We start from the raw sequence: 25,987 nt of genomic DNA, 5'->3' as shown, positions 1-25,987 counted from the left end.
CTCTACCTGCTCAATTTTTGTAAGGTGTCCTGGAGACTCTTGAAAGGCGCCCATAAATAAAATTTATTATTATTATTATTAATGACCGATTAACCTACCGACCCGCACATCTTTGGGATGTGGGAGGAAACCAGAGCACCCACAGGAAACTCACGCGGTCGCTGGGAGAACGTACAAACTCCACACAGTCAGCACCCGATGTCGGGATTTGAACCGGGGACTCTGGCGCTGTGAGGAATATGGTCGTGATTCCACGATTGCCCGCTCAGCGTATAAAGACAGCTCACCTACATTTGCTACCGGTTTATTAGTGAATCATCGTTAACACTGCCGAAATTGGAACAGTCACGGGCATTTAAATAAGAGGCAAGGTTTTACTCTGCTACCTGGTCTAATTAAACAGGTCTGGGGAACTGTTCAGCTGGAAGGGAATCAATGCAGATGTAATTTCTAAGTACAACCTCATTAAAGGACCACGTGGCATCTTTCTTTTACGTGACGAGGTGCCCATGATAAATCATGATGCTGATGACCTAATTCCAACATTAATAGATCACAGTCAGACAGGTATGACTTTGACAAGCCTCCAAGCAGAACAAATGCACAAAGTAAAATAGATGCTCACTCTTCCGTGACCTTTAGTGAGTGCAGATTTATTTGGAGTTCACCACCAAAGCCCAGAATCGAGACAAGGTTATTTTCTCCTTTCTGCAAAAATGGGATATAAAAACTCAATTACGTCCCCTCTTCCCCTCCAGAAAAAGTGAATAATTGAAATGGACATAGCCCAGAAAAACAAAAACCTTATGGTGTGCTTTATTTTCAATGTGAAACAGCTGATTTAGATTCAATCACCGTAGACTTCACTTTGGACTTTAGAGGTACAGCGCGGAAACAGGCCCATCGGCCCACTGAGTCCGCGTCCACCAGTGATCACCTCGCACACTAACCGACACGCACTAGAGACAATTTTCCAACTTAACAAAGCCTAGTTGTATGTCTTTGGAGTGTGAGAGGAAACTGGAGCACCTGGAATAAAACCCATGCAATCACAGGGAGAATGTATAACTCCCGTGCAGACGGCACCCGTAGACAGGATCGAAGCCGGGTCTCTGATGCTGTGAGGCAGCAACTCGATCGTTGCACCACTCATTACAAAGCATTGAGTTCAATGAGTCTGCTTCTCCCACCCCGAATTTGTTGAGGCAATTCAGGAATTGGTTCATTGGCCCATTGCACCTTTCACGCTCCTGCAAAACTATCCTCAAGGCCATTCAACCCATCAAGCACATGCTGGTGATAGACACAAAATGCTGGAGTAACTCAGCAGGACAGGCAGCATCTCTGGATAGAAGGAATGGGTGACGTTTCAGGGTCATTCAATCCAATTTCCCCATATTCCTGCAAACCATTCGCTCTCGTGCAGTGAACACAGAAAAGGAACAAGTTCAAGTGAGTTTATTGTCATGTGTCCCTGTATAGGACAATGAAATTCTTGCTTTGCTTAAGCACACAGAAAAAGAGTAGGCATTTACTACAAAACAGATAAATGTGTCCATATACCATGATATAAATATATACGCACATGAATAAATAAACTGGTAGTGCAAATAACAGAAAGTGGTTGCTAATAATCAGAGTTTTGTCCGAGCCAGGTTTAATAGCCTGATGGCTGAGGGGAAGTAGCTATTCCTGAACCTGGTTGTTGCAGTCTTCAGGCTCCTGTACCTTCTACCTGAAGGTAGCAGGGAGATGGTGGTGATAGACACAAAATGCTGGAGTAACTCAGCAGGACAGGCAGCATCTCTAGATAGAAGGAATGGGTGACACAGGTTCCCTCATTCCAGTTTTGGTCCAAACAGAAACGACAGAGGATGGGACTGGAGCCTGCTGAGGTGGAACGTGGTGAGGCCAATAGCTGGACAGGGGGGTGAGAGCAGAGTTGCGGGAGATGAAACAGAAGCGACGGAGCTCCGTGTCAAAACGGTGGCAGTGGGAAAACCGAGCCTCAGCTGAAACACAGGCTGATTGGGGACAGGGAAACTGGAGATTGTCATAGTGACGAAGCTCATCAGAGGTGTGAAAAATGCAAATGGTAAGAGTGAGCACAATGGGAGAAGCAACAGAGTCAAGACAGAACGAAATAGCAAATAAAAACCCGATCTAAAATGATACGTTCACAAAAGGAGGTGAGATTATTGCTTCCAATGATTCAAATGACAATGAAAATTCCTTTTGCACACCTTCGGCCTGATCTGAGAGAAAGGTGCCATTTCATCTCCACCCTTTGTGGCAACGAGCAGATAAATCTAATAAGACACATTTTTGGCAAGTGCTTAGCTTCCCCCTCTGCATATTCAATTAGTGCTGGGTGTCTCCTAGCAACTCCGTCCGTGGAGAAATGCAAATAGTGCAAGGATTCATATAAGGTGGGTGGAATATTTACTGACAGCTTCAGGTATTGCTGGCTTCCAGGTAGAACTCGCGGTGCTGAAGGGTTTGGAGTCACAACCTTTCGAGGTGTCGCACTCAAAAGGGCCGAGGGCTTCAGGCACTTCATACTTATCCGGAAATAATAAGGAGTGGAGTTGGTTTCTTTCAACTCCCTGCAGATGTCTCAAATGTAATGTAATGTCCACATTGATGGAAAGAGTGCAGAGAAGATTCATGAGGATATTGCCAGAACTCGAGGGCCTGAGCTCATACACTTTCAGTTCAGTCCAGTTTTAGTTTATTGTCACATATACCGAGGTACAGTGAAAAGCTTCGCTTGGGCAGGCTAGGTACTTTATTCCTTGGAGCCCTGGTGGCCGAGGGGTTTAATTTAGTTTAGTTTATTGTCACGTGTACAGAGGTACAGTGAATTCTATAGCTGTGTAGGAAAGAACTGCAGATGTTGGTTTAAATCAGCATCTATGAGATGGTTTTTTTTTTGTAGCCTCTGTCTGACCCTCCATTTGAACTTGAACTAACTTATCAATGGACTTATCAAAACTTATCAAAAGGCTTGGAATCTGATGAAGAATATTCAGATGAAGATCAGATGTAATGTAAACAAATAAATTGGGGAAATAAATGATTATATAAAGTTTTATTTTAATGTCAAAAATAAATAAATAAATAAATAAATAAATCGAAGGTAGACACAAAATGCTGGAGTAACTCAGCGGGACAGGCGACATCTCTGGGTGACGCTTCGGGTCTGAAGAAGGGGTCTCGACCCGAAACGTCACCCATTCCTTCTCTCCAGAGATGCTGCCTGTCCCGTTGAGGTTCTCCAGCATTTTGTGAATTCTATAGAGGTGTATAAAATCACGAGGGGATTCGATAGGGTGAATGCACCCTACCTTTTACCCAGAGTATGGGAACCAAGAACCAGAAGACATAGGTTTAAAGTGAGGCCGGAAAGATTTAAAAGGAACCCGAGGGGTAACTTTATTCCTCAGAGGGTGGTGGGTGTATGGATGCGCTTCCAGAGGAGGTAGTTAAGGCAGATACTACAACAGCATGTAAAGGACACTTGAACAGGTACATGGGTAAGAAGGGTTTCGAGAGATATGGACCAAACACGGACATATGGGATTAGTTTAGATGTGGCATCTTGGTCAGCGAGGCCAAGTTGGGCTGAAGGGCCTATTTCTCTGCTGTATAACTTCATTTCAAACAAACATTGTTGACACTTCACTATATGGTATGTTATGTTTCTGTAAATATGTTCACCGTGGCTTGTGATTCTTTGGTTCATATTTTGTTTGGAAAGACAGAAAAATAGGAACATAGAAAATAGGTGCAAGAGTAGGCCATTCGGCCCTTCGAGCCTGCACCGCCATTCAATATAATCATGGCTGATCATCCAACTCAGTATCCTGTACCTGCCTTCTCTACATACCCCCTGATCCCTTTAGCCACAAGGGACACATCTAACTCCCTCTTAAATATAGCCAATGAACTGGCCTCAACTACATTCTGTGGCAGAGAATTCCAGAGATTCACCACTCTCTGTGTAAAAAATGTTTTTCTCATCTCAGTATTAAAAGATTTCCCCTTTATCCTTAAACTGTGACCCCTTGTTCTGGACTTCCCCAACATTCGGAACAATCTTCCTGCATCCAGCCTGTCCAACCCCTAAAGAATTTTGTAAGTTTCTATAGGATCCCCCCTCAATCTTCTAAATTCTAGCGAGTACAAGCCGAGTCTATCCAGTCTTTCTTCATATGAAAGTCCTGACATCCCAGGAATCAGTCTGGTGTACCTTCTCTGTACTCCCTCTATGGCAAGAATGTCCTTCCTCAGATTAGGAGACCAAAACTGTACGCAAAAGACGTAACACATAATCCCACAGCTCTTGGTGAACTGTAAGTAGCCTCCATTACACATGCGCGCGGCACGGTGGCGCAGCGGTAGAGTTGCTGCCTTACAGCGCTGGCAGCGCCAGAGACCCTGGTTCGATCCCGACTGCGGGTGCTTGTCTGTACGGAATTTGTACGTTCTCCCCGTAGCCCGCGTGGGTTTTCCACCGGGATCTCCGATTTCCTCACAAACTCCAAAGACATTCAGGTTTGTAGGTTAATTGACTTGGTATAAATGTAAATTGTCCCCAGTGTGTGTAGGATAGTGTTAATATGTGCGGGGAGATCGCTGGTCGTCATGGACTTGGCGGGCCGAACGGCCTATTTCCACACTATATCTCTGACCTAAATTAAATTAGACAAGTGCCTGATGCAAGTATTGATCTCCAGGTTTTATTAGCCTGGTAGATTGAGCCACCTGTAAGGTTAAAAGGACGTTAAAGCAAGCACCACTCACTGTTGTTTGTCACCATCCTGAAATAGGGTTAAATTCTGAGCAGCATGCTACCCGTTTAGAGTTTGTTATGTGTACCTTGACATCAAAGTGATTGGAATAGTCCCACTGTATGATCTTTAACTCAAGTAAGATTAAACGTCAATTATTTTTAAACCCTTTCAACTCATTTTTCCTGCAGTTCGTCCAGTAAGCTCATAATTAAGACGGATGGCCTGAAGGTCACTTCTTAAATGCCTGGGGAGTTGTACCACGGCCTCTTGCATTGGATTTGAACAGCTTTGAAAATGATGATAAAACCAGTCAGTATGGACTGGTGCGTGTGCAGGAAATCACCTCGGAATAATTATTGTTTATGACACCTTTGAAACCTATAATTTCAATTGCTATTGTTTTCAATTCATACATTGCTCTTGTAAAACACTACAATCTATTTCTGTTGAAGAATGCAGTGCATCTGGGTTTAACAATGTTGAGACAAACGGCAAAAGAAATGCAACCAATTCAGACTGGGAACCATTGATTCTTATGTTCGGCAAAATTGCCAACTATCCCGGCGAAATGTAAATGAAATAGTGTCGCTGCACCTGTTACTACAGGGAACTTTTCTCTGCAGTGGTTGACGTCTTGAATTAATATCCTGCCGCAATTCTAAATTAAGCAAGGTCGTTGATACATCCTGCATCTCTCCAGGTGGTTTAGTTATTTAGGTTGTTTTTGTAGTTGTTTCCTTACAGGGCAGCACGGTGGCGCAGCGGTAGAGTTGTTGCCTAATGCCCCTGTCCCACTTAGGAAACCTGAACGCAAACCTCTGGTGACCTTGCGCCCCACCCAAGGTTTCCATGAGTCGCCAGAGGTTTTGGTCACTCGCCTGGATAGCCTCGACCGAAGCGTAAGCTGCATCTACTGACCAAAGATCCCACAGGATCTTTGCTACCGACCCCACACACACACACACACACACACACACACACACACACACACACACACATCGCGAAGGTGGGGACCAGGGACAGCGGAGGAGTGCTGTCTGCGCGATGAAGGGGAAGGTAAACGGCTGCCACAGAGCACGGTAAGTCCTTTAGAGAGCGCGGGTGGGAGGGAGAGAAGGGGAGAGAAGGAGAGAGAAGGGGAGAGAGAAGGGGAGAGAGAAGGGGAGAGAGTTGGGGGGGGTGGTGGGGGAAGGGGTGGAGACAGTTTTAAGAAGTTTAATAAAGTTAGCGGGCATTTCACCTTCCGGCAGATCTTCTAGGTCCTGTAGGATCTTTGCTGAAAACTCCAATGAGCCAATCAAAATGGCTGGTCAGCGAATGAGATGGCCTTCAACGGCCTGTAAGTAAATAGCAACCCCACTCCACTGGCTTCAACCAAATGGCAAACTATTTTTAGTCGAGGCCGGTTTTGGTTTTGTTGAAATAATTGCAGGAACATAGTAGAAGCCTCGACTATGCGGAAACCACTTTTGACCATTAGGGAGAGTGACCAAAACCTCCGGGAACCTCCGGGAACATCATGGAAACCTCCGGGAACCTCACGGAAACCTTGGGTGGGGCGCAAGGTCTCCAGATGTTTCCGTTCAGGTTTCCTAAGTGGGACAGGGGCATTACAGTGCCAGAAGACTCGGGCTCAATCCTGACTACGCTGTCTGTAGGCCGTTTGTACGTTCTCCCTGTGAACGGCATGTAGGTCTTGTCCGGGTGCTCTGGTTTCCTCCCGCACTCCACAGATGTGCAGGTTTGTAAATTGTTAGCTTCCGTACATTGTAAATTGTCCCTGGTGTGTGCAGGATGGTGCTTAGTGTGCGGGGATCGCTGGGCGGCGCGGACTTGGCGGGCCGAAGGGCCTGTTTCCGTGCTGTATCGCTAAAGTAAACTTAGCTAAAGTAATCTAATCAGATACATCAGAGTGCAGCAGGTAGAGCTGCTACCTACCTCTCACCTCCAGCTGCCCAGGTTCAAGCCTGATTTCTGGCATCTGGTATTCTCCTCATCACCACAAGGATTTCTCCTATGTTCTCTGGCCTTGGAAAGGCAGCCAACATCATGATAGATATGTCCCACTGCGGTCACTTCTTCTCTCCACTCCCATCAGGCTGAAGGTTCAGAAGATTGAAAACATAAGGATAGGAGCAGAATTAGGCCATTTGGCCCATCAAGTTTACTCCACCATTCAATCATGCTGATCTAACTCCCGCCATAAACCCTGACATCCATACTAATCAAGAAACTATCTCCACCTTAAAAATATCCATTGACTTGGCCTCCAACAGCCTTCTGAGGATTCACCAAACATGCACCAATAGAATTAGAAACAGCTTCTCCCCCTCTGTTTATCAGCCTTCTGAACACTCCTTCCATAAGCTGAGATGCTGACTGATACATCTCTACCCCATTGTGGACATCGTACGTTGTCTATGGAACTAAAGCACGAGTCTGGAGACAGGCTCCTGACCCGAATCATCATCTGTCCAATGTTCTCCAGAGACGCTGCCTCACCCGCTGAGTTACTCCAGCACTTTGTGTCTTCAGTCTTTGGCCAATGTTTGGTGCTTCACGGGGACTTCATTACTGCCTGTTGGACGAGGCCCACCTGAGGTTGAACTGGCCCGCCAAGGGTGGAGTCACCATGAAATTCTGCCACACCTCAGAGAGACGCTCTTAATGTCTCCCTCTACCAGGGTCCACCCAGTAACTGGATCCAAACTGATTCCATTTTTACATCTGGAGTCACATGTATAGGTATTGGTTTATTATTGTCATCTGTACCGAGATACAGTGAAATTAACATTGTTTTACCAATCTGTGACTGGGCTGAAGACAGTGGGGTGGCATGGTGGTGCAGCGGTAGAGTTGCTGCCTTACAGCGCCCGAGCCCGGGGGGTTCGACCCTGACCACGGGCCCCATCTGTACGGAGTTTGTATGTTCTCGCCGTGACTGCGTGGGTTTTCTCCGGGTACTCCGGTTTCCTCCCACACTCCAAAAACGTACAGGTTTGTAGATTAATTGACTTTGCTAAAATTGTACATTGTCCCTGGTGTGTAGGATAGTGCCAGCGTACGGGGTGATCACTGATCGGCGTGGACTCGGTGGGCCGAAGGGCCTGTTTCCACGCGGTATATCTAAAGTCTAAAGATGGATTGGTCATCCAGGGTGATCAGGCTGCAAATCCCAAGCACATATCAGCTCAGGTATAAAATTAAAACTCGTTCCTACCACAGTTAATCTAAATCCGAGCTTAAAGACCTCCAATATTTTTGATAACTGACTTGTGCATCACCATGGAGATTCCTGTCCCTGATCGGGAATGCAACATATCATACTCTACCGTTCCACCGAGCTTTGCAGAGTCACCGTATTGACTTACATGTAGCTGTGTATTCATTTAGAAAATAGGGCATATGTCGATAAACATTAGCACTTTTATTTTTAAGTAGTAAAACCTGGCCCAATACAACTGTGGGAGAGTCTAGAACCAGAAGGAACAGCCTCGGAATAAAAGGATGTACCTTTGGAAAGGAGATGAGGAGGAATTTCTTTAGTCAGAGGGCGGTGAATCTGTGGAATTCATTGCCACAGAGGCTGCGGAGGTCAAGTCATTAGGTATTTTTTAAGGCGGGAATTGACTGATACTTGATTGACGAGGGTGTCAGGGGTTATGGGGAGAAGGTAGGAGAATGGTGTTGAGAGGGAAAGATTGAATGGGGGAGTAGACTCGATGGGCCGAATGGCCTAATGCTGCTCTGACAACTTTTGAACATATGGCTGTTTCTGTCGGCTTCAAATTGTTTTCTAGACCCACCCACACCAAAAGCGACACTCATGATAGGGCCCCCATCAGGCTTAGTTTGTTGTAGATGTGAGTGAAGGAGCCGAATTATTCACAGGTAGACAAACGATGCTGGAGAAACTCAGAGATCCAGGTTCAACCCTGACCTCGGATGGTGTTTGTGTTGAGTTTGCCGAGGCGTTCTTCCAATGATTTCTTTACACGTTCTGAATGAATGGATTGTCTCCTTCTGTCCTGGCAGCTTAAGACTGGTGGGGAGAAATCGACAGCATATTTTTAATAGGTTATCCGATGCAAACTATGTAGCTGCCATTAGGTGACATGCATCCCACTGCGGGAACGTAGACTTGCTGGTGATCAGGGGAATACGACACTGCTCCCATCGATCGTGAACAACTCTGAATTGCAACAGATGCTTTGTAAAATGGTTCCAGCTGAGCCCAGCTAATACTTGGAATGGGTGCCACAATATTCTGTTTATTTCGTAGCTGCCTTTGAAATGAGCGATTCAAAATTACATCTTACACCTCACAATTCAAGGGGAAAAATGCGGATTATAATGCGAAAGTGGACAATATACACGATAAATCCCATGGCTGTTTGACGAATGAGTGGAAGGACAGAGATGGCCGGCCCGGGGTTTTGTGTTAAGATCAAACTGCCCGTGTGGCTTTTGTACATTCGCCCTCTGATTGCTCCAATTGTCTCCCAGATTGGCGGCAGCGCCAGAGACCCGGGTCCGATCCTGACCACGGGTGCTGTCTGTACGGAGTTTGTACGTTCTCCCTGTGACCTGCGTGGCTTTTCTCCGAGATTTTCGGTTCCCGTCCACACTCCAAAGAGGTATAGGTTTGTAGGTTAATGGGCTTGGTACAAAATGTAAATTGCCCTCCGTGTAGGGTAGTGTGAATATGGTGGGCCGAAGGGCCTGTTACCGCGTTGTATCTCTAAACTAATCTCTGCCCAGGGTAGTACAAGTTTAAGGGAGAGCATCCCCGTGTCTCAAAAGCCAGCTATTTTTTCTTTCCTGTCTGAAATCTCCGAACTGCAAGAAGTGGAGGTGGCGCAGCGGTAGCGCTGCTGCCTTACAGCGCCAGAGACCCGGGTTCGATCCTGACTACGGGTGCTGTGTCTGTACGAGTTCTCCTCGTGACCTGCGTGGGTTTTCTCCAGGTGCTGCAGTTTCCTCCCACATCCCGAGGATGTACAGTTCTCTAGGCTAATTGGCTTCGGTAAAGATTGTAAATTGTCCCAAGTGCGTAGGACAGTGCTAGTGCATACTGGTCAGCATGAACTCGGCGGGCCGAAGGGCCTGTTTCCACGACGCATCTCCAAAACTAAACCTTAAAAACGAGAACTAAAGCGAAGAACAATTTTACAATCTGATTTTGTGCAACGTCCTTGTCATGTTCGCTAGAATGGAGTTTGTGTACTTGGCCTCTCTAATACAGAGTATTAATAGTGGTTTAATAAACACCCAACAGAAGTTTGAAGTATTGGAGATACCACTTTAAGGGGCTGGAGGAGAGGGAAAGCTGAGAGGCTTAGAACAAAAAATGATTTAATTAACTCGACACTAATGATGACATCTCTGTGAATTGGTAAATCCGTCCTGCAAGGAAGTGATTGCAAATAACATCTATACCAACAAATTAATATCGTTACAAATTAATTTTGCATGCAATTCATCTAAAATAATAGATTAACCAACTGCTTGGATTAATTGAGGGGAGTTTACTTTTGACAAAAAGCTGGAGTCACTAGCGGGACGGACAGCACCTCTGGAGAGAATTAATGGGTGACGTTTCGGGTCGAGACCCTGCTTCAGAAACGTCACCCATTCCTTCTCTCCCAGATGCTGCCTGTCCCGCTGAGTTATTCCAGCTTTTTCCCCCCACAGAGTCATAGAGTGATACCGTGTTGAAGCAGGCCCTTCGGCCCAACTTGCCCACACACCGGCCAACATGTCCCAGCTACACTAGCCGCACCTGCCTGCGTTTGGCCCATATCCCTCCAAACTTGTCCTATGTATGCAGCACGTATCTGCTTAAGTGCCTGTGTCTATCTTCGGTTTAAACCAGTATCTTACACCAGTTCCTTCCGACACACTACTAGAGATTTTGTTAGTTACTGTGATATTTAAAAAAAACTTTTATTGAAACAGATAGGCACACTGAAAGGGGACGAACTCTTTTGTTTTCCCTGTAGATCGCTGTGCTGACCCATTTGTTTGTGCTTGTTCGCCAATTCCGTGCTTAATGCAAGGCGGCGTCTAAAGGCGATGCTGAAATTCACACGACTGAAAGCCCCAGCAAGGAAGGCTGTGAACAGCTCGCGTCTACGCACAGGCTGACAGACAGAATGTGGGGTGGGCTCATTCACCAGGCGACTGGTGGATCTAACATCCCCAGATATATTTGCAAGCTTCACGGAGCCCAGGAAGCCGCTGCTATTTTTAGGGTTCTGGCAACTGGAACGGACTAGTGGGCCGCTTTTAAGTGGGGGAAATCATGAAGTCTTTGTTGAATGCCTTGAAGATCGAAGGTAAGGAGACGAAGCAAACATTAAAAATATATAATATTTCCCGGCAAACGTTAAAGGGATTAGAACTGGGAAACGCACGAGGTTCAGATTTTCATGAAGGTTCTCGATTCCAGTTGTAACTTTCTCCTGCTCTGTTTTACCAACCACCTCAAATATGTGGACAGCGTTGTGTCCAGTCGGGTCATGTCCAGTGAGTTAATCGAGTGCTTGCTAAGCCAGGAAACTCCACACGTTGCTGGATTTGTTTCCAAGTGCTCGCTGTGGATTGATAGATGACAAGGGTAGGGCAGTTTGGAGAGGTTGTATCTCGAACGATCAAGAGCAGAGTAGACTCTCCAAACCAAAGATCCGCTCTGAGATCTTTGCTCCAAACTGACTATCCGGAGAGATTAAACGAGCCTGTAACTGCGACAATCAGCTGGGAACAATGTGGTTTTGTTATTTGTGCCTCTGCTGGGTAACTAACAGTTTCTAACCGGTGAATCAGGGATGTTAAAATGCCTTGAATGTAGCCCCTTATGAATGGTATTTTTTGGCAAGTCTGTATTCATTGTAATTGATAAGAATAGTTTCATGTAACCGTATCAGACTGTATCTGACGTTGGTAGTAGAAATGACTGCTTCACAAGATGTTCAAGTGTTAAACTCTCAAAATATGTGGCATTCTGAGTTTCAAGAAATACTGATTACAGATTGATAATTAGGTGTTGCTCTGGAAGGTAATGGCTTGGAGAATTTAGACGGGACAGACGCCACGGAATGTTAAGGTGCAAAATCCCGATCTGATGGTGACGTTTCCAATACTTAACCCCCCAAAAAAACCAGGAAAAGGTTGATCAATAATGCAGTATGTTGTTGCTGAAAGCTTCTCACTTGCACAACTCCTCTCGCACGGTGCCAGCGAGCCTGTTGGATTAATGGATGGGGAAAGAAGTGACGGCGCCCACCACACACGCCTGATGCCCACGCAACACAGAGCCAGCAAGGCGGAAGTTGGGGAAAGATCTACCTCTTCAATAACAATCGGGGAAACCGAACATTCTTCGAAAAATCGAGTCTAATCAGGAGAGAGCTGCAGATAACGGGCGAAATGTGGACTCTGAGCGAGATCGATTAAGACACTGTGGCAGAACAGTTTTCCTTCTGGATTACACTCCATCTGCCAACTTTCACCAGTCCTGACCTCCACCTACCTCAATGGAGACCTTTGATCCATCTTTAATCAGACTGTATCAGACTCTCTTGCAGTGAATGTTGTGTCCTTTGTCCTTTATCTGTACACTGTGAACGGTGTGATCGTATTGGTCAAAAGTATTTGACTGGACAGCACGCAAACGACAGCATTTCACTGTGGGGTACCGCAAGGCTCAGTGCTGGGACCCCAGCTATTTACAATATATATTAATGATCTGGATGAGGGAATTGAAGGCAATATCTCCAAGTTTGCGGATGACACTAAGCTGGGGGGCAGTGTTAGCTGTGAGGAGGATGCTAGGAGACTGCAAGGTGACTTGGATAGGCTGGGTGAGTGGGCAAATGTTTGGCTGATGCAGTATAATGTGGATAAATGTGAGGTTATCCATTTTGGTGGCAAAAACAGGAAAGCAGACTATTATCTAAATGGTGGCCGACTAGGAAAAGGGGAGATGCAGCGAGACCTGGGTGTCATGGTACACCAGTCATTGAAAGTAGGCATGCAGGTGCAGCAGGCAGTGAAGAAAGCGAATAGTATGTTAGCTTTCATAGCAAAAGGATTTGAGTATAGGAGCAGGGAGGTTCTACTGCAGTTGTACAGGGTCTTGGTGAGACCACACCTGGAGTATTGCGTACAGTTTTGGTCTCCAAATCTGAGGAAGGACATTATTGCCATAGAGGGAGTGTAGAGAAGGTTCACCAGACTGATTCCTGGGGTGTCAGGACTGTCTTATGAAGAAAGACTGGATAGACTTGGTTTATACTCTCTAGAATTTAGGAGATTGAGAGGGGATCTTATAGAAACTTACAAAATTCTTAAGGGGTTGGACAGGCTAGATGCAGGAAGATTGTTCCCGATGTTGGGGAAGTCCAGGACAAGGGGTCACAGCTTAAGGATAAGGGGGAAATCCTTTAAAACCGAGATGAGAAGAACTTTTTTCACACAGAGAGTGGTGAATCTCTGGAACTCTCTGCCACAGAGGTAGTCGAGGCCAGTTCATTGGCTATATTTAAGAGGGAGTTAGATGTGGCCCTTGTGGCTAAGGGGATCAGAGGGTATGGAGAGAAGGCAGGTACGGGATACTGATTTGGATGATCAGCCATGATCATATTGAATGGCGGTGCAGGCTCGAAGGGCCGAATGGCCTACTCCTGCACCTATTGCCTATGTTTCTATGTTTCTATGTCCCCTGTTACACGTGATACTAATAATAAACCAAACTCAACGAAACTGAAGGCGGTGTAGAATCAATTGACCTGGTCTCTCCTCTCCTGACCGAGCGTGGTAATGTGCAACCTCTCCACTCGCCCTCCCTGAACTGATCTTCAGTTTAGTTGAAGAAGGAACTGTAGATACTGGAAAAGTCGAAGGTAGACAAAAATGCTGGAGAAACTCAGCGGGTGAGGCAGCATCTATGGAGCGAAGGAATAGGCGACGTTTTGGGTCGAGACCCCGTCTTCAGACTGATGTGGGGGGGCGGGAAGAAGAAAGGAAGAAGCGGAGACAGTAAGCTGTGGGAGAGTTGGGGAGGGGAAGGGAAAGAGGGAGAAAGCAAGGACTACCTGAAATTGGAGTTTCGTTTAGTTTATTTAAAGGTGCAGCATAGAAAGGCCCTTCGGCCCACCGAGTCCTTGCCGACCAGTGATCTACCCGTACACTAACTAGTTCTAACCTGTGCACATTAGGGACAATTTACAGAGGCCAATTAACCTACAAACCTGCACATCTTTGGAATGTGGGAGGAAACTGGAGCACCCGGAGAAACCCCATGTGGTCACAGGGAGAAAATACAAACTGTATAGACAGCGCTCGTAATCAGGATCGAACCTTTTTTTTTGTCATGTACTATGTTTACATATTCACATATTCTGTTGTGCTTCAGCAAGTAAGAATTTCATTGTCCCGTCTGGGACATATGACAATAAAACACTCTTGCCCCTTGACCTAGGATCGAACCTCCAATTCTACTGCTGTGCCACATCATCTTTTCTCTGACTGGACAGCATGCATACAAATGCCTTTCACTGGCTGAACTCACCAGTCTGAAGAAGGGTTCCGACCCAAAACGTCACCCATCCTTTTTCACCAGAGCCTGACCGGCTGAGTTACTCCAGCACTTTGTGTCCATCTTCGGTATAAGCCACCATCTGCAGTTCCTTTCTGCACAGGGACAATGGAGTTCTTGGTCCGCATGGACCGACCAGGTGGATTGACTGCAGACTTTGCACTGAATCTGTTGATTAAGGGGAGAAGGCTGGAGAACGGGGTTGAGAGGTAAAGATAGATCAGCCATGATTGAATGGTGGAGTAGACTTGATGGACTGAATGGCCTTATTTTGCTCCTCCAATTTATGAATTTATGAATATGTTGATGGGACTGGGAGCCACTGGGAACTGTCAGTATGGTGCCAACTCTTCTATTTTAATAAGCAACTTTCTCATTTGGGGAAAACAAACATTGAGAAAGGAGAGTTTCATTTCTCGTTTATTTAAAAAATTGGTTTAGGTTTAGGTTTAGGTATCTCGACCCGAAAACGTCACCCATTCCTTCTCTCCAGAGAGTCTCGACCCAAAATGTCACCCATTCCCTCTCTCCAGAGACACAAGTGGCACTAGCTTCTCATTTTCACCCAACAAACAGCTAACAATGGCCTGTTTTCTCTATCAAGATTACTTTTTTGTATATCTTTCTTTCATTGTTCTTTATCTCTCTACATCATCGTCTATCTCTCTCATTTCTCTTTCCCCTGACTCAGTTTGAAGAAGGGTCTCGACCCATTCCTTCGTTCCAGAGACGCTGCCTGTCCCGCTGTGTTACTCCAACTTTTTGTGTCTATCTTAAGGGCCTGTCCCACTCTACGAGGTAATTCAAGGGCTCTCCCGAGTTAAAAAAAAAAATCAAACTCGTGGTAAGTACATAGAATGTACGTCAGAGCTCGTGGATGCCTCGTAGCGGCTGGTAATGCTAAAGGCAGGTACTCGGGAAACGCGGTAACTCGTGAAGTTTTTTCAGCACTGTGAAAAATGTCCACGAGAGCCCCGAGTACCTACGAACGGCTATTACCGTAATTCTCCGAGTTCGAATCAGGGGAAACTCGGGAGAACTCTTGAATGACCACGTACAGTGGGACAGGCCCTTTAGGTTTATTATTGTCAGGAGTATCAAGGTACAATGAAACGCTTTGCTTTGCATGCAATCAGCTCAAATATTACTATATATAAATACAATCAAGCCAAACTCACATACAATATGTAGACACAAGGAACTGCAGATGCTGGTATACAAAAAAAAAAGAAAAAATGCTGGAGTAACTCAGCAGGTCAGGCAGCATCCGTATAACCATATAACCATATAACAATTCCAGCACGAAAACAGGCCATCTCGGCTCTTCTAGTCTGTGCCGAACACTTACCTGGAGAACATGGATAGGTGACGTTTCGGGTCAGGCCCCTTTGATAGAGCAAAGGAGAAGATACAGAATTACAGAATGTAGTTCTCAGCATTGTAACGCCAAGGTTCCTTTGACAAAGTCTAATGTCCGCAATGGGGTAGAGGTGTGTCGAACTGTATACATCCATGCGTTCTGAAATAATTCTGGTTTGCATCAAATTCAATTGAAAAGGCCCATGCTTGAATTGCTTTTAATCCTGATTATTGAAAGCTCATTGATGCTTCTCATCAGAAATGAATCCATTGGTCTGGATTTTATCACTGCCCTTCGTGAGTTGGCCTGCTTTAAGAGAAATATTTCTTGCAACATATCATGTCGCACAGTAGAGCAATAGGATGCTAGTTCATCAGTGAATGCTTTCAAATATAAACCTCTCCCTTCTTTAGTTTAGTTTAGTTTAGAGATACAGTGTGGAAACAGGTCCTTCGGCCCACCAGGTCAGCGCCGACCAGCGATCCCTGCACATTAACCCAATGCTATACCCACTAGGGACAATTTTTACACGTTTAGTGCAAGGTAAAGCCAGCAAAGTCCGATCAAGGATAGTCCGGGGGTCACCAAAGAGATAGATAGTAGTTCAGCACTGCTCTCTGGTTGTGGTGGGATAGTTCAGTTGCCTGATAACAGCTGGGACGAAACTGTCCCTGAATTTGGAGGTGTGGATTTTCACACTTTTTCTATACCTTTTGACCGATGGGAGAGGGGAGAAGAGGGAGTGGCCAGGGTGCGACTGGTCTTTGATTATGCTGCTGGCCTTGCCGAGGCAACGTGAGGTACAAATGGAGTCAATAGAAGGGAGGTTGGTTTGTGTGATGGTCTGGGCTGCGTCCACAATTCACTGCAATTTCAGTGGCATTTAAAAGAGTTCTGGATAGGCATCTGAACATCCGGGGAATGAAGGGATATGGGTTTGGTGCAGGGAGATGAGTGATGGTCTTGGCATCATGTTTGGCACAGTCATTGTGGGCCATAGACAACAGACAATAGATGCAGGAGTAGGCCATTCGGCCCTTCAAGCTAGCACCACCATTCAATGTGATCACGGCTGATCATCCACAATCAGTACCCCGTTCCTGCCTGCTCCCCTTTCCCTTGACTTCGCTATCTTTAAGAGCTCTATCTAACTCTCTCTTGAAAGCATCCAGAAAACCGGCCCCCACCGCCCTCCGAGGCAGAGAATTCCACAGGCTCACAACTCTCTTCATGAAAAAGTATCTCCTCATCTCCGTTCTAAATGGCTTACCCCTTATTCTTAAACTGTGGCCCCTGGTTCTGGACTCCCCCAACATCAGGAACATGTTTCCTGCCTCTAACGTGTCCCAACCCTTATTAATCTTACATGTCTCAATAAGATGCCCTCTCATCCTTCTAGATTCCAGAGTATACAAGCCCAGCCGTTCCGCTTCATAGGGCCTGTTCTCGTGCTGTACAGTTCTATGTTCTACAAAGACCATTTATAAAGCACCTTTATGAAGGCAAATCATCTTCAGTATATTCATGGGAGATGCAGCAATCAAAATTTAACATATTAGGAAAAGAGATGGAAAATGATGAGGGCAGCTTTTAAGGAAAGGCTTGAAGGAAGAAAGAGAGATCATCTGTTGAGGGCAAGCAATTCTTTGGGGCTTCAGAGAAACTGCACAGCTAGTTGTACCCAAATCTCTTGTAGCTTATTCTGGGTAATGATTCTTTACTTCCTCTATCTGAAGGGGCTGTCCCACAGCGGCGACCTAATTGGCGAGTTTAGAAGAGTTTAGGAGAGTTTGAAAAAGTGTCATGTTGAGGACCTCCTTCGACTATGTTGAAGACCAGCTTCGACTAGCTACGGGAAAATTGGGCACCGAATAGTGGAGAGTGAAGACGACCTCCTTCGATCTCCTTTGACCTCCCTTCGACTATGTTGAAGACTATCTATGACTACCTTCGACTACCCTCGATTTTTACTCACGGGCATTTTTCAGCGTGTTGAAAAATACTCCGCGACCTACCTGAGGCCTCGAGTACGCGGGGACTATTCTCGAGCATGAAGGAGAGTCACAAAGACCTCCTAGGACCTCGTGTCGACCGTGCTGCGAGTATGAGTCGAGGGCAAACTCTTCTGAACTTGCGGATTAGCTCGCCCAAGTGGGACAGCCCCTTAACACACTCACACACTGACCAAACCGCCATGTGTTCGGTTGCATGTGCTTCTCGCTCCTCCCCTCTTGCAGTACTACTTAGTCCAAGAAAAAAATATTCTCATTAGCAGAGCTTATCAATAAGTGGAACCAAGTTGACGATGGGACATATGAATGATGGACAGGGACAGGGCTGGGGAGTTAGGGATATAGAGCTGGAATTGGAGGTGGATGCCAGAATGAGATCCAGTTTATTGGATTTAAAAACATTTGAACAGGTACATGGATAGGACAGGTTCAGAGAGATATGGGTTATTGCAGGCAGGGTGACTAGAGTAGATGGGTCATCTTGGTCAGCGTCGGCATGTTGGGTCAAGGGCCTGTCTCCATACTGTGTGACTGTAACTCTGATTGGAGAAGGTTACAGATGTAAGGTAAGACCACAGAGGGATTTATAGATAACGAGAACATCTAAATTATATCGTGAAAAGTTATTAAGAAAAAGCCACTCCAAAATATTGCAAACCTATTAGTGCTTAAGAGCACAATTAAAACAGCATTTAACTCACAATGAAGAATTTTAATCTGTAGAAATATGGAACTGCAGATGCTGGTTTAATCAAGGAATGCTGGAGCAACTCCACGGGTCAGGCAGCATCCTTGGATTATCCACAAACAGGATTGCCCCTGCTGACCCATTGTTCCTGTCTGCTCCTGTCCACTGAACTCATCTCCAGATACCTTGATTCCATCCTCTCCTCTCGTCCGGTCTCTCCGACCACAGGATCAACTATGTTCTCCAGAGATGTTGCCTGACCCGTTGAGTTACTCCAGCACTGTGATCACTCAGCAGGTCAGTGAGTCAACTAGTGCTTCATCTAGTCCACTTAGATGTCGCAAGGCTTAGGAAGAAGGTGGTCGCTCAATCAACAGGTGCATGGTACAGATTGGGCATCACAGTTTTTAAAGGCTTGTCAGGAATCTATAACTTGGATCCTTCTTCCTTTCTTCACCACCTCTGACTGTTGGAGTTTGCACTGGGTCATTCTTGCAGCTTTCCTTCCTGTAATCGGGCCAAATGCAATGTCCTCTGCTGTTGTCTATCCAGTATCAGTTGATAACACAACCCAGTGGTATGAAGAACGGTTTCGGCCTGAAACGTTGCCTATATCCTTCGCTCCATAGATGCTGCTGCACCCGCTGAGTTTCTCCAGCATTTTTGTGTACCAGTGGTATGAATATTGGTTTCTCTAACTTCAAGTAACCCTTGCCTCCCCTCTCTCTCTCCATCCTATTGCACTTCATCTATGTATTTATGTGCGTATATATATATATATATATTCTATGGTATATGGTCACACTGATCTGATCTGACCTGTATTTATGCCTAAAATATTCTGTCGTGCTGCAGCAAGCAAGAATTTCACTGTCCTATCTGGGACACATGACAATAAACTCTCTTAGGTACACAAAAATGCTGGAGAAACTCAGCGGGTGCAGCAGCATCTATGGAGCGAAGGAAATAGGCAACGTTTCGGGCCGAATCCCTTGGGTTTCGGCCTGAAACTTTGCCTATTTCCTTTGCTCTGCAAATCAGCAAAATATCATAAATCTATGGAGTGAAGGAAATAGGCAACGTTTCGGGCCGAAACCCAAGGGTTTCGGCCCGAAACGTTGCCTATTTCCTTCGCCCCGTAGATGCTGCTGCACCCGCTGAGTTTCTCCAGCATCTTTGTGTACCTTCGATTTTCCAGCATCTGCAGTTCCTTCTTAAGCAATAAACTCTCTTGCCTTGTCCCTCCCCCACTCTGCTCGTCGCACTAGTTTCACTGTCGATCTGTTAAATTTCACTGTCTGCACAACTCATTATCACCTACCCCACAGCCAACAATGGACCATTGTGGGCTCCACCTTTCCTCGATCATCGTTGCTTTTTTGCACATCTTTCATTCATTTGTTCTACATCTCTCTATATCACCGTCTCTATCTCTCCCTTCCCTTTCCCCTAACTCTCAGTCTGAGGAAGGGGCTGGACCCGAAACGTCACCTGTTCCTTTTCTCCAGAGGTGCTGCCTGACTCGTTGGGTTACTCCAGCTCTTTGTGTCTATCTTCAAGAATACAAACTCTGATCTCCTTGCGCAACCTGTATCAACACTAGGCCGTGTACTTATGCCTTAGATTAAAAGCACAACTCTGTTAAAGCATTGAACGTGAAATGATGTAGAGTCTTGGAACTATGATGATCAAAATATCTGCAAAATATCATAAATCCAAGGTAAAAACAGAAGATGCTGGAAACACTGCAACTCAGGCAGCATCTGTGAACTACGAACCATGTTCAGAAATGACACGGGTTTGGCCGTTCCAGGACCTCTTGCGTTTGCCTTCAATTTTAGCCTCGTCTGATTTAACCTCTTTTCATGTTCACTTTTTTCATTTTCACGGCAATGTTTTGTAGCATCCAGAATCTAGCAAGGCCATTCTGGGGAATTGGTTTTATAAGCACAGCCGTTAGGTTTAATGTCTCACCGCACCGGACTGGTTTCAATCCTGATCTCCAGTGAACTCAGGACAGCACAGTGGCGCAGCGGTAGAGTTTCCGCCTTGCAGCGCCAGAGACCCGGCTTAGATCCTGATTCCGGGTAGTTTGTCTGGTCGGAGTTTGTACGCTCTCCCCGTGACCGCATGGGTTTTCTACGGGAGCCCCGGTTTCCTCCCACACACCCAAAGATGTATAGGTTTGTGGGCTAATTGGCTTTGGTAAAATCGTTCATAGTGTGTAGGATCGTGTTAGTGTAGGATAGTGTTGACCAATTAGTATAGATGGGCCATCTCGGACGGCATTGACGTTGGGCCGAAGGGCCTGTTTCTGTGATGTATGACTCTCTGACTCTCTCAGTTCAGTTTAATTTATTGTCACATGTACTGAGGTACAGTGAAAATATTTTGTTGTGTGCTAACCAGCCAGTGGAATGATAATACTGGATTACAATCGAGCCATTCACAGTGTATAGATACATGATAAGGGAATAGCGTTTAGTGCAAGGTAAAGCCTGTAAAGTCCAATAAAAGATAGTCCGAGGGTCCCCAATGTGGTAGATAGTAGTTGGGGACTGCTCTCTGGTTGTAGTAGGATGGTTCAGTATGATGGTTGGATGGTATCAGCTGGGAAGAAACTGCTACCAGGCAACTGAAACATCCTACCGCAACTTGGGCTGAAGGGCCTACTTCCGTGCTATGATTCTTATGATCCATGCAACTTTGATAAATGTCACCAAATTGGTAGATTTCAATTGTCCACAATGTTTTCTGACATCTGATCCGTCCATTGCTAACCAGAGGGAGTTGGACCAGGGTGTGATTTAGTGGGAGGATAAGGTGGCGTGAGCTGACCAAGGCATTGGAATCTGTTCCTTCCTGCAACTTATGGTGAAACCCAAATCATAACCTTGCGCAAGCATTCAGGCATGGACAATGCTTGTGGTTTGTGTAGAGGGAGAAAATATTATAGGCATAAGGGGTAAGGAACAGAAAATGCCTGAAACCTGCAGTGGCTGAAGAGCAAACATGAAACTAAGGAGATTTTGATGTAAAACAAAGCTTTTCACTGTACCTCGATGGAGGTGAAAATAATAGACCTAAAATCTTAAAACGGGGCATAGAACATAGAATATTGATCAGTCTGAAGAAGGGTTTCGGCCCGAAACGTTGCCTATTTCCTTTGCTCCATAGATGCTGCCTCACCCGCTGAGTTTCTCCAGCATTTTTGTCTAGCATAGAACATAGAACTGTACTGCATAGGAACAGGCCCTTCAGTCACCAGTGCCCATGCTGAACAGGATGTCAAGTTAGACTCTTGTTTGCTTGCAAGTGATCCATAGCCCTCCATTCCCTGCATATCTATGTGTCTATCTAAAAGCCTCTTAAATGCCACCATAGTATCTGCCTCCAGCTCAACACCTGGCAGCGTGTTCCTGGCACCAATCACTCGCTTTTTGGTGTAAAAACAAAAACTTGCCCCTCACAACTTTAAACATTGCCCCTTTCACCCTAAACCTATGCCCTCTAGTCTTTGACATTTTCACTCTGGGGGGGGGGGGGGAAAGGTTCTGACTATTTACTCCATCTATGCCTCAAATTTTCTTAACAATTAAATCAAATTGGACCAAATCCAGGGAGATCGTCATTCTCTCTCCACCACTGTGACAATCAGCCTCCTTCACCAGTTGGCAAGGTGGTCAAGGAGGCTTTCGGTACATTGCCTTTCATCAGTCAGGGTATTTCCTTCGCACCATAGATGCTGCTGCACCCACTGAGTTTCTCCAGCACTTTTGTCTACCTATTGACCATAGACATTGGAATGCTATGTTACTTCTATGTGTAGGACAAACTTTACAACGAAGAATGCAGGAGTAACTCAACGGGACAGGCAGCATCTCTGGACAAAAGGAATAGGTTATGTTTCGGGTCAAGACCCTTCTTCGTTTTCTTCAGTCTGAAGGAGGGTCTCGATCCGAAACGTCACCTGTTCCTTTTCTCCAGAGATGCTGCCTGATCCTCCAGAACTTTGTATTTTGCTTTCCTTGGCTTTTATTCTTGTTTCAGATGTTTCCGCATTTGCTATCTTCAGTTTATTTCAAATCTCCTTTATCGATTAGGAATAGCGTTGAAGGTTACGGGCAGAAGGCAGGAGAATTCGGTTTAGGTGGGAACAATAGATCAGCCATGATTGAATAGCAGTGCAGACTTGGTGGGCCGAATGGCCTTATTCTGCTCCTATCACTAACGAAGTCTTGAAGTTACGATCCTCTGACCACTTGCCATTTTTTTGCAACTCTACAGATAAAGATAGACTAAGTGATACTTTCTCAGTTTTATTTGAGGCATTGTCTTGTACTCAAAACTCCTGCATGAAAATGACTGCAGCATGAAACCAAAATTATTGGATGAAGTATTCCTTGGCAAGTGATAAAAGCCATATCAATACCAATCCATATTCCAAAGTATGCCCTATTAATATGAATATCCCGTGATCAGAGGCAAAGGCTCATCGCAGGATAGACTCAATGGTCTAATTCTGCTCCTATGTCTTAGAATATTCCCTCAAAAGCTAACCTGGCAAGAATCATGAATGTTCCCAAATTTGTCAGATGTTTAGTTGAAATTAGTTTAAAGTTCAGAAATCCAGCGTGGAAACAGGCTCTTCAGCCTACTAAGTCCATGCTGATCAGCGATCACTGTCCTTATCCTACACACACTAGGGACAATTTACAGATACCAATTAACCTACAAATCTGATGCGTGGGAAGGAACCGCAGATGCTGGTTTAAACCGAAGATAGACATAAAATGCTGGAGTAACTCAGCAGGACAGACAGAAAAGGAATAGGTGACGTTTTGCGTCAGGACTGTCTGAAGGAGGGTCGCGATTCAAAACGTCACCTGCTCCTTTTCTCCAAAGATGCTGTCTGACCCACCGAGTTACTCCAGCCTTTTGTGTCTATCTTTGGTTTAAACCAGCATCTGCAGTTCCTTCCTACACAACGTATCCTGTCAAGCAGTCAGTATTTAAAATGTAGCAGACACGTTTCAGCTAGTCCTTGCACATTGGTAATGGGGTGTACTGGTACTCAGTGAAGGAAGGAACTGCAGATGCTGGTTTAAACCTATCTGCATTCTCACCCTTCTGATATTAAACCATTGAGTGTTTGGGTTTATTGTCACGTGTACTGAGGTACAGTGAAAAGCATTTGTTGCGTGCTATCCAGTCAGCGGAAAGATGACACATGATTACAATCGAGCTGCACCACAAAGTACAGATACAGGATAAAGGGAACAATGTGACTAGTATTTAGTGCAAGATAAAGTCCAGTAAAGTCCGATCAAAAGACTGGAGTAACTGGGTGGGACAGGCAGCGTATCTGGGGATAAGGAATGTGTGACGTCTCGGGTCGAGACCCTACTTCAGGGTGTTCCGACAGTTCTGCAGGGGTGTTGGAGCTGAGCAAAGCATGGGAACTGATGTGATCTGATGTTGGATCTTTGTTTCTTTGTCCCCCCCCCCCCCAACAGTGCCGTTCCGGGAGGCACCGACGTACTCCAGCCGGCGGCGGGGGCCTCCGAGCACGCTGTCGGCACCGCGGGTCCTCCTGCGCTCCAACAGCGACAACAACCTGAACGTGAATGACATCCCCGAGTGGAGCGGCAACCCGCCCGCCACGCCGCACCGCAGCCTCTCCCCGCAGTTACTGCAGCAGGTGCAGAGCAACCCCAACGGCACGTTGAAGAGCGGCACTGGCACCCACGGCTCGCGCAGTCGATCGCCCTCCCTCAACCGCATCGGCGAGGAGATCCAGAGGCCACAGCACCGGCAGATCAGGTACGTAACAGAGTGTCGGGGTCACACCTTGGGGTAGGATGGAAGCCAGGTACACTGGAGTTGTGAGGTTGACGCACCACCAGCTTTGCCACTGTGTCGCCCTGAATGCCCTTTACCTTTAAGGCACTGTACCTTTAGGGACTGTCTGATGAACAGGGCCATTGGGCATCGCCTCAGGATAAAAGGACCTTCCTTCAGGAAGGGGACGAGGAGGAATTTCTTTAGTCAGAGGATAGTGAATCTGTGGAACTCATTACCACAGACGGCCGTGGAGGCCAAGTCAATGGATATATTTTTAGATGGGGATTGACAGATTCTTGATTCATAAGGGGTTGTGGGGAGAAGGCAGAAGAATGGGGTTGGGAGGGAGAGATACATCAGCCATGACTCTGCTATACCTCTTATACAATTTTTTTGGTCTCCCCTCAATTTCTGACCATCCATAGAAAACATTCCTCACTTGTGTCTCTTCTGTGCCCCGGAGCTCTGCCCTTCCTCCCCCTCCTCCTAGTCGCAATAAATACAGAGACCCCCTAGTCCTTACCTTTCACCCCATCAGCCTGCTTTGAGAGGTGGGGGATCACACCACCAACCCCCCTCCCCCATGTTTTGTAATCCGGACTTTATCAGGCGCTTTCTAAGGGCTGAATTGGCCCATTCACGGGGCCTTTCAGCGCCTGGCGCAGCTTAAAATCAAACTGTTTAATCGAGGCGATCGAGGCGATCGAGGCACGCGATGTTGAAGCCCCCGCCGGCCGATGAAAAGCCCCGTGATCGAGCCGATTCAAGCCCCACGATTCGGGGCGGACGAAGCTGCTGTTGCTGGAGTTCGGAGTCAGTCACCAGCCTGGTCAGCTCCTGATGTTACCGTCCACAGGGCCCACGGCCGAAGCCTCGCGCGTGTGTGTGTGTGCGTGCTCGGCCACCAAGAAATTGTGTCCCCCGCAGGTTTTGATAGCGATTTCCCTTCCTGTTTGAGCCTCACTCTGGCAATGGATGAGGCCCAGTACTGAGAGGTCAGTGTGGGAATGGGAAGTGGAGATTGGTAACCGGGAGATCAGGTAGTCAGAGATGTAGGACATCTTGCCTCCTCTGTACCAAGACCTCTGGTACTAATCAGGAATGAACGATGAGGCCTGCTCGCTCCTGAACGCCACCATTAAGTGGGACAGGCTCATTGTAAGTGGGGCAGGCCTGTTTTTAATAGGGCATGCCGGCTTCAAAATAGGCCAGGCTGTCTGAAAATGGGGCAGGCTAGCGATATGTAGGACAGGGTGGGTTTAAGCAATGCGAGCTAGCTCTAAGTGGAGCAGGTTATGTGAAGTGGTGCGAACCACTCTCGAAATGGGACCTCTGCTGAATAAATGCACAGCAGGGTTGGCACTGCCTGTGAGCACGAGACATGTAAGTGCTGTGTTGGAAGGAAGTGCAGATGCTGGTTTATACGAAAGTTAGACACAAAATGCTGGAGTAACTCAGTGTGACAGCCAGCACCTCTGGAGAGAAAGAATGCATGACGTTTCCGAACGAGGCCCTTCTTGAAGACCCGGATCGAGACCCTTCTTCAAGGAATAGTTCCCGAGACAAGGCCTCGACCGGAAACGTCACCCAAATCCTTCTCTGCACCCGCTGAGTTTCTCTAGCATTTTTGTCTATCATGCAGAAACAGGTCCTTCGGCCCACCGAGCCCGTGCCAACCAGCGATACCCC

General features: G+C 46.3%; 1 protein-coding gene across 6 annotated transcripts in view; it reads left to right on the top strand.

Moving 5' to 3' along the window:
- shank2 (SH3 and multiple ankyrin repeat domains 2) overlaps positions 1–25,987 on the top strand; it is a 624,608-nt gene that overhangs the window by 250,454 nt on the left and 348,167 nt on the right. For all 6 annotated transcript variants that reach the window (XM_033038734.1, XM_033038735.1, XM_033038733.1 and 3 more), the window contains one exon: positions 23,971–24,277. In XM_033038734.1, the coding sequence (XP_032894625.1) occupies positions 23,971–24,277 (307 nt within the window). The remainder of the gene's footprint in view (positions 1–23,970; positions 24,278–25,987) is intronic.

This window comes from Amblyraja radiata, chromosome 20, assembly GCF_010909765.2.
Source record: "Amblyraja radiata isolate CabotCenter1 chromosome 20, sAmbRad1.1.pri, whole genome shotgun sequence".
Lineage (NCBI taxonomy): Eukaryota > Metazoa > Chordata > Chondrichthyes > Rajiformes > Rajidae > Amblyraja > Amblyraja radiata.
Note: the sequence above shows the minus strand (reverse complement) of the source record. Positions and strands in the feature narration are given on the sequence as shown.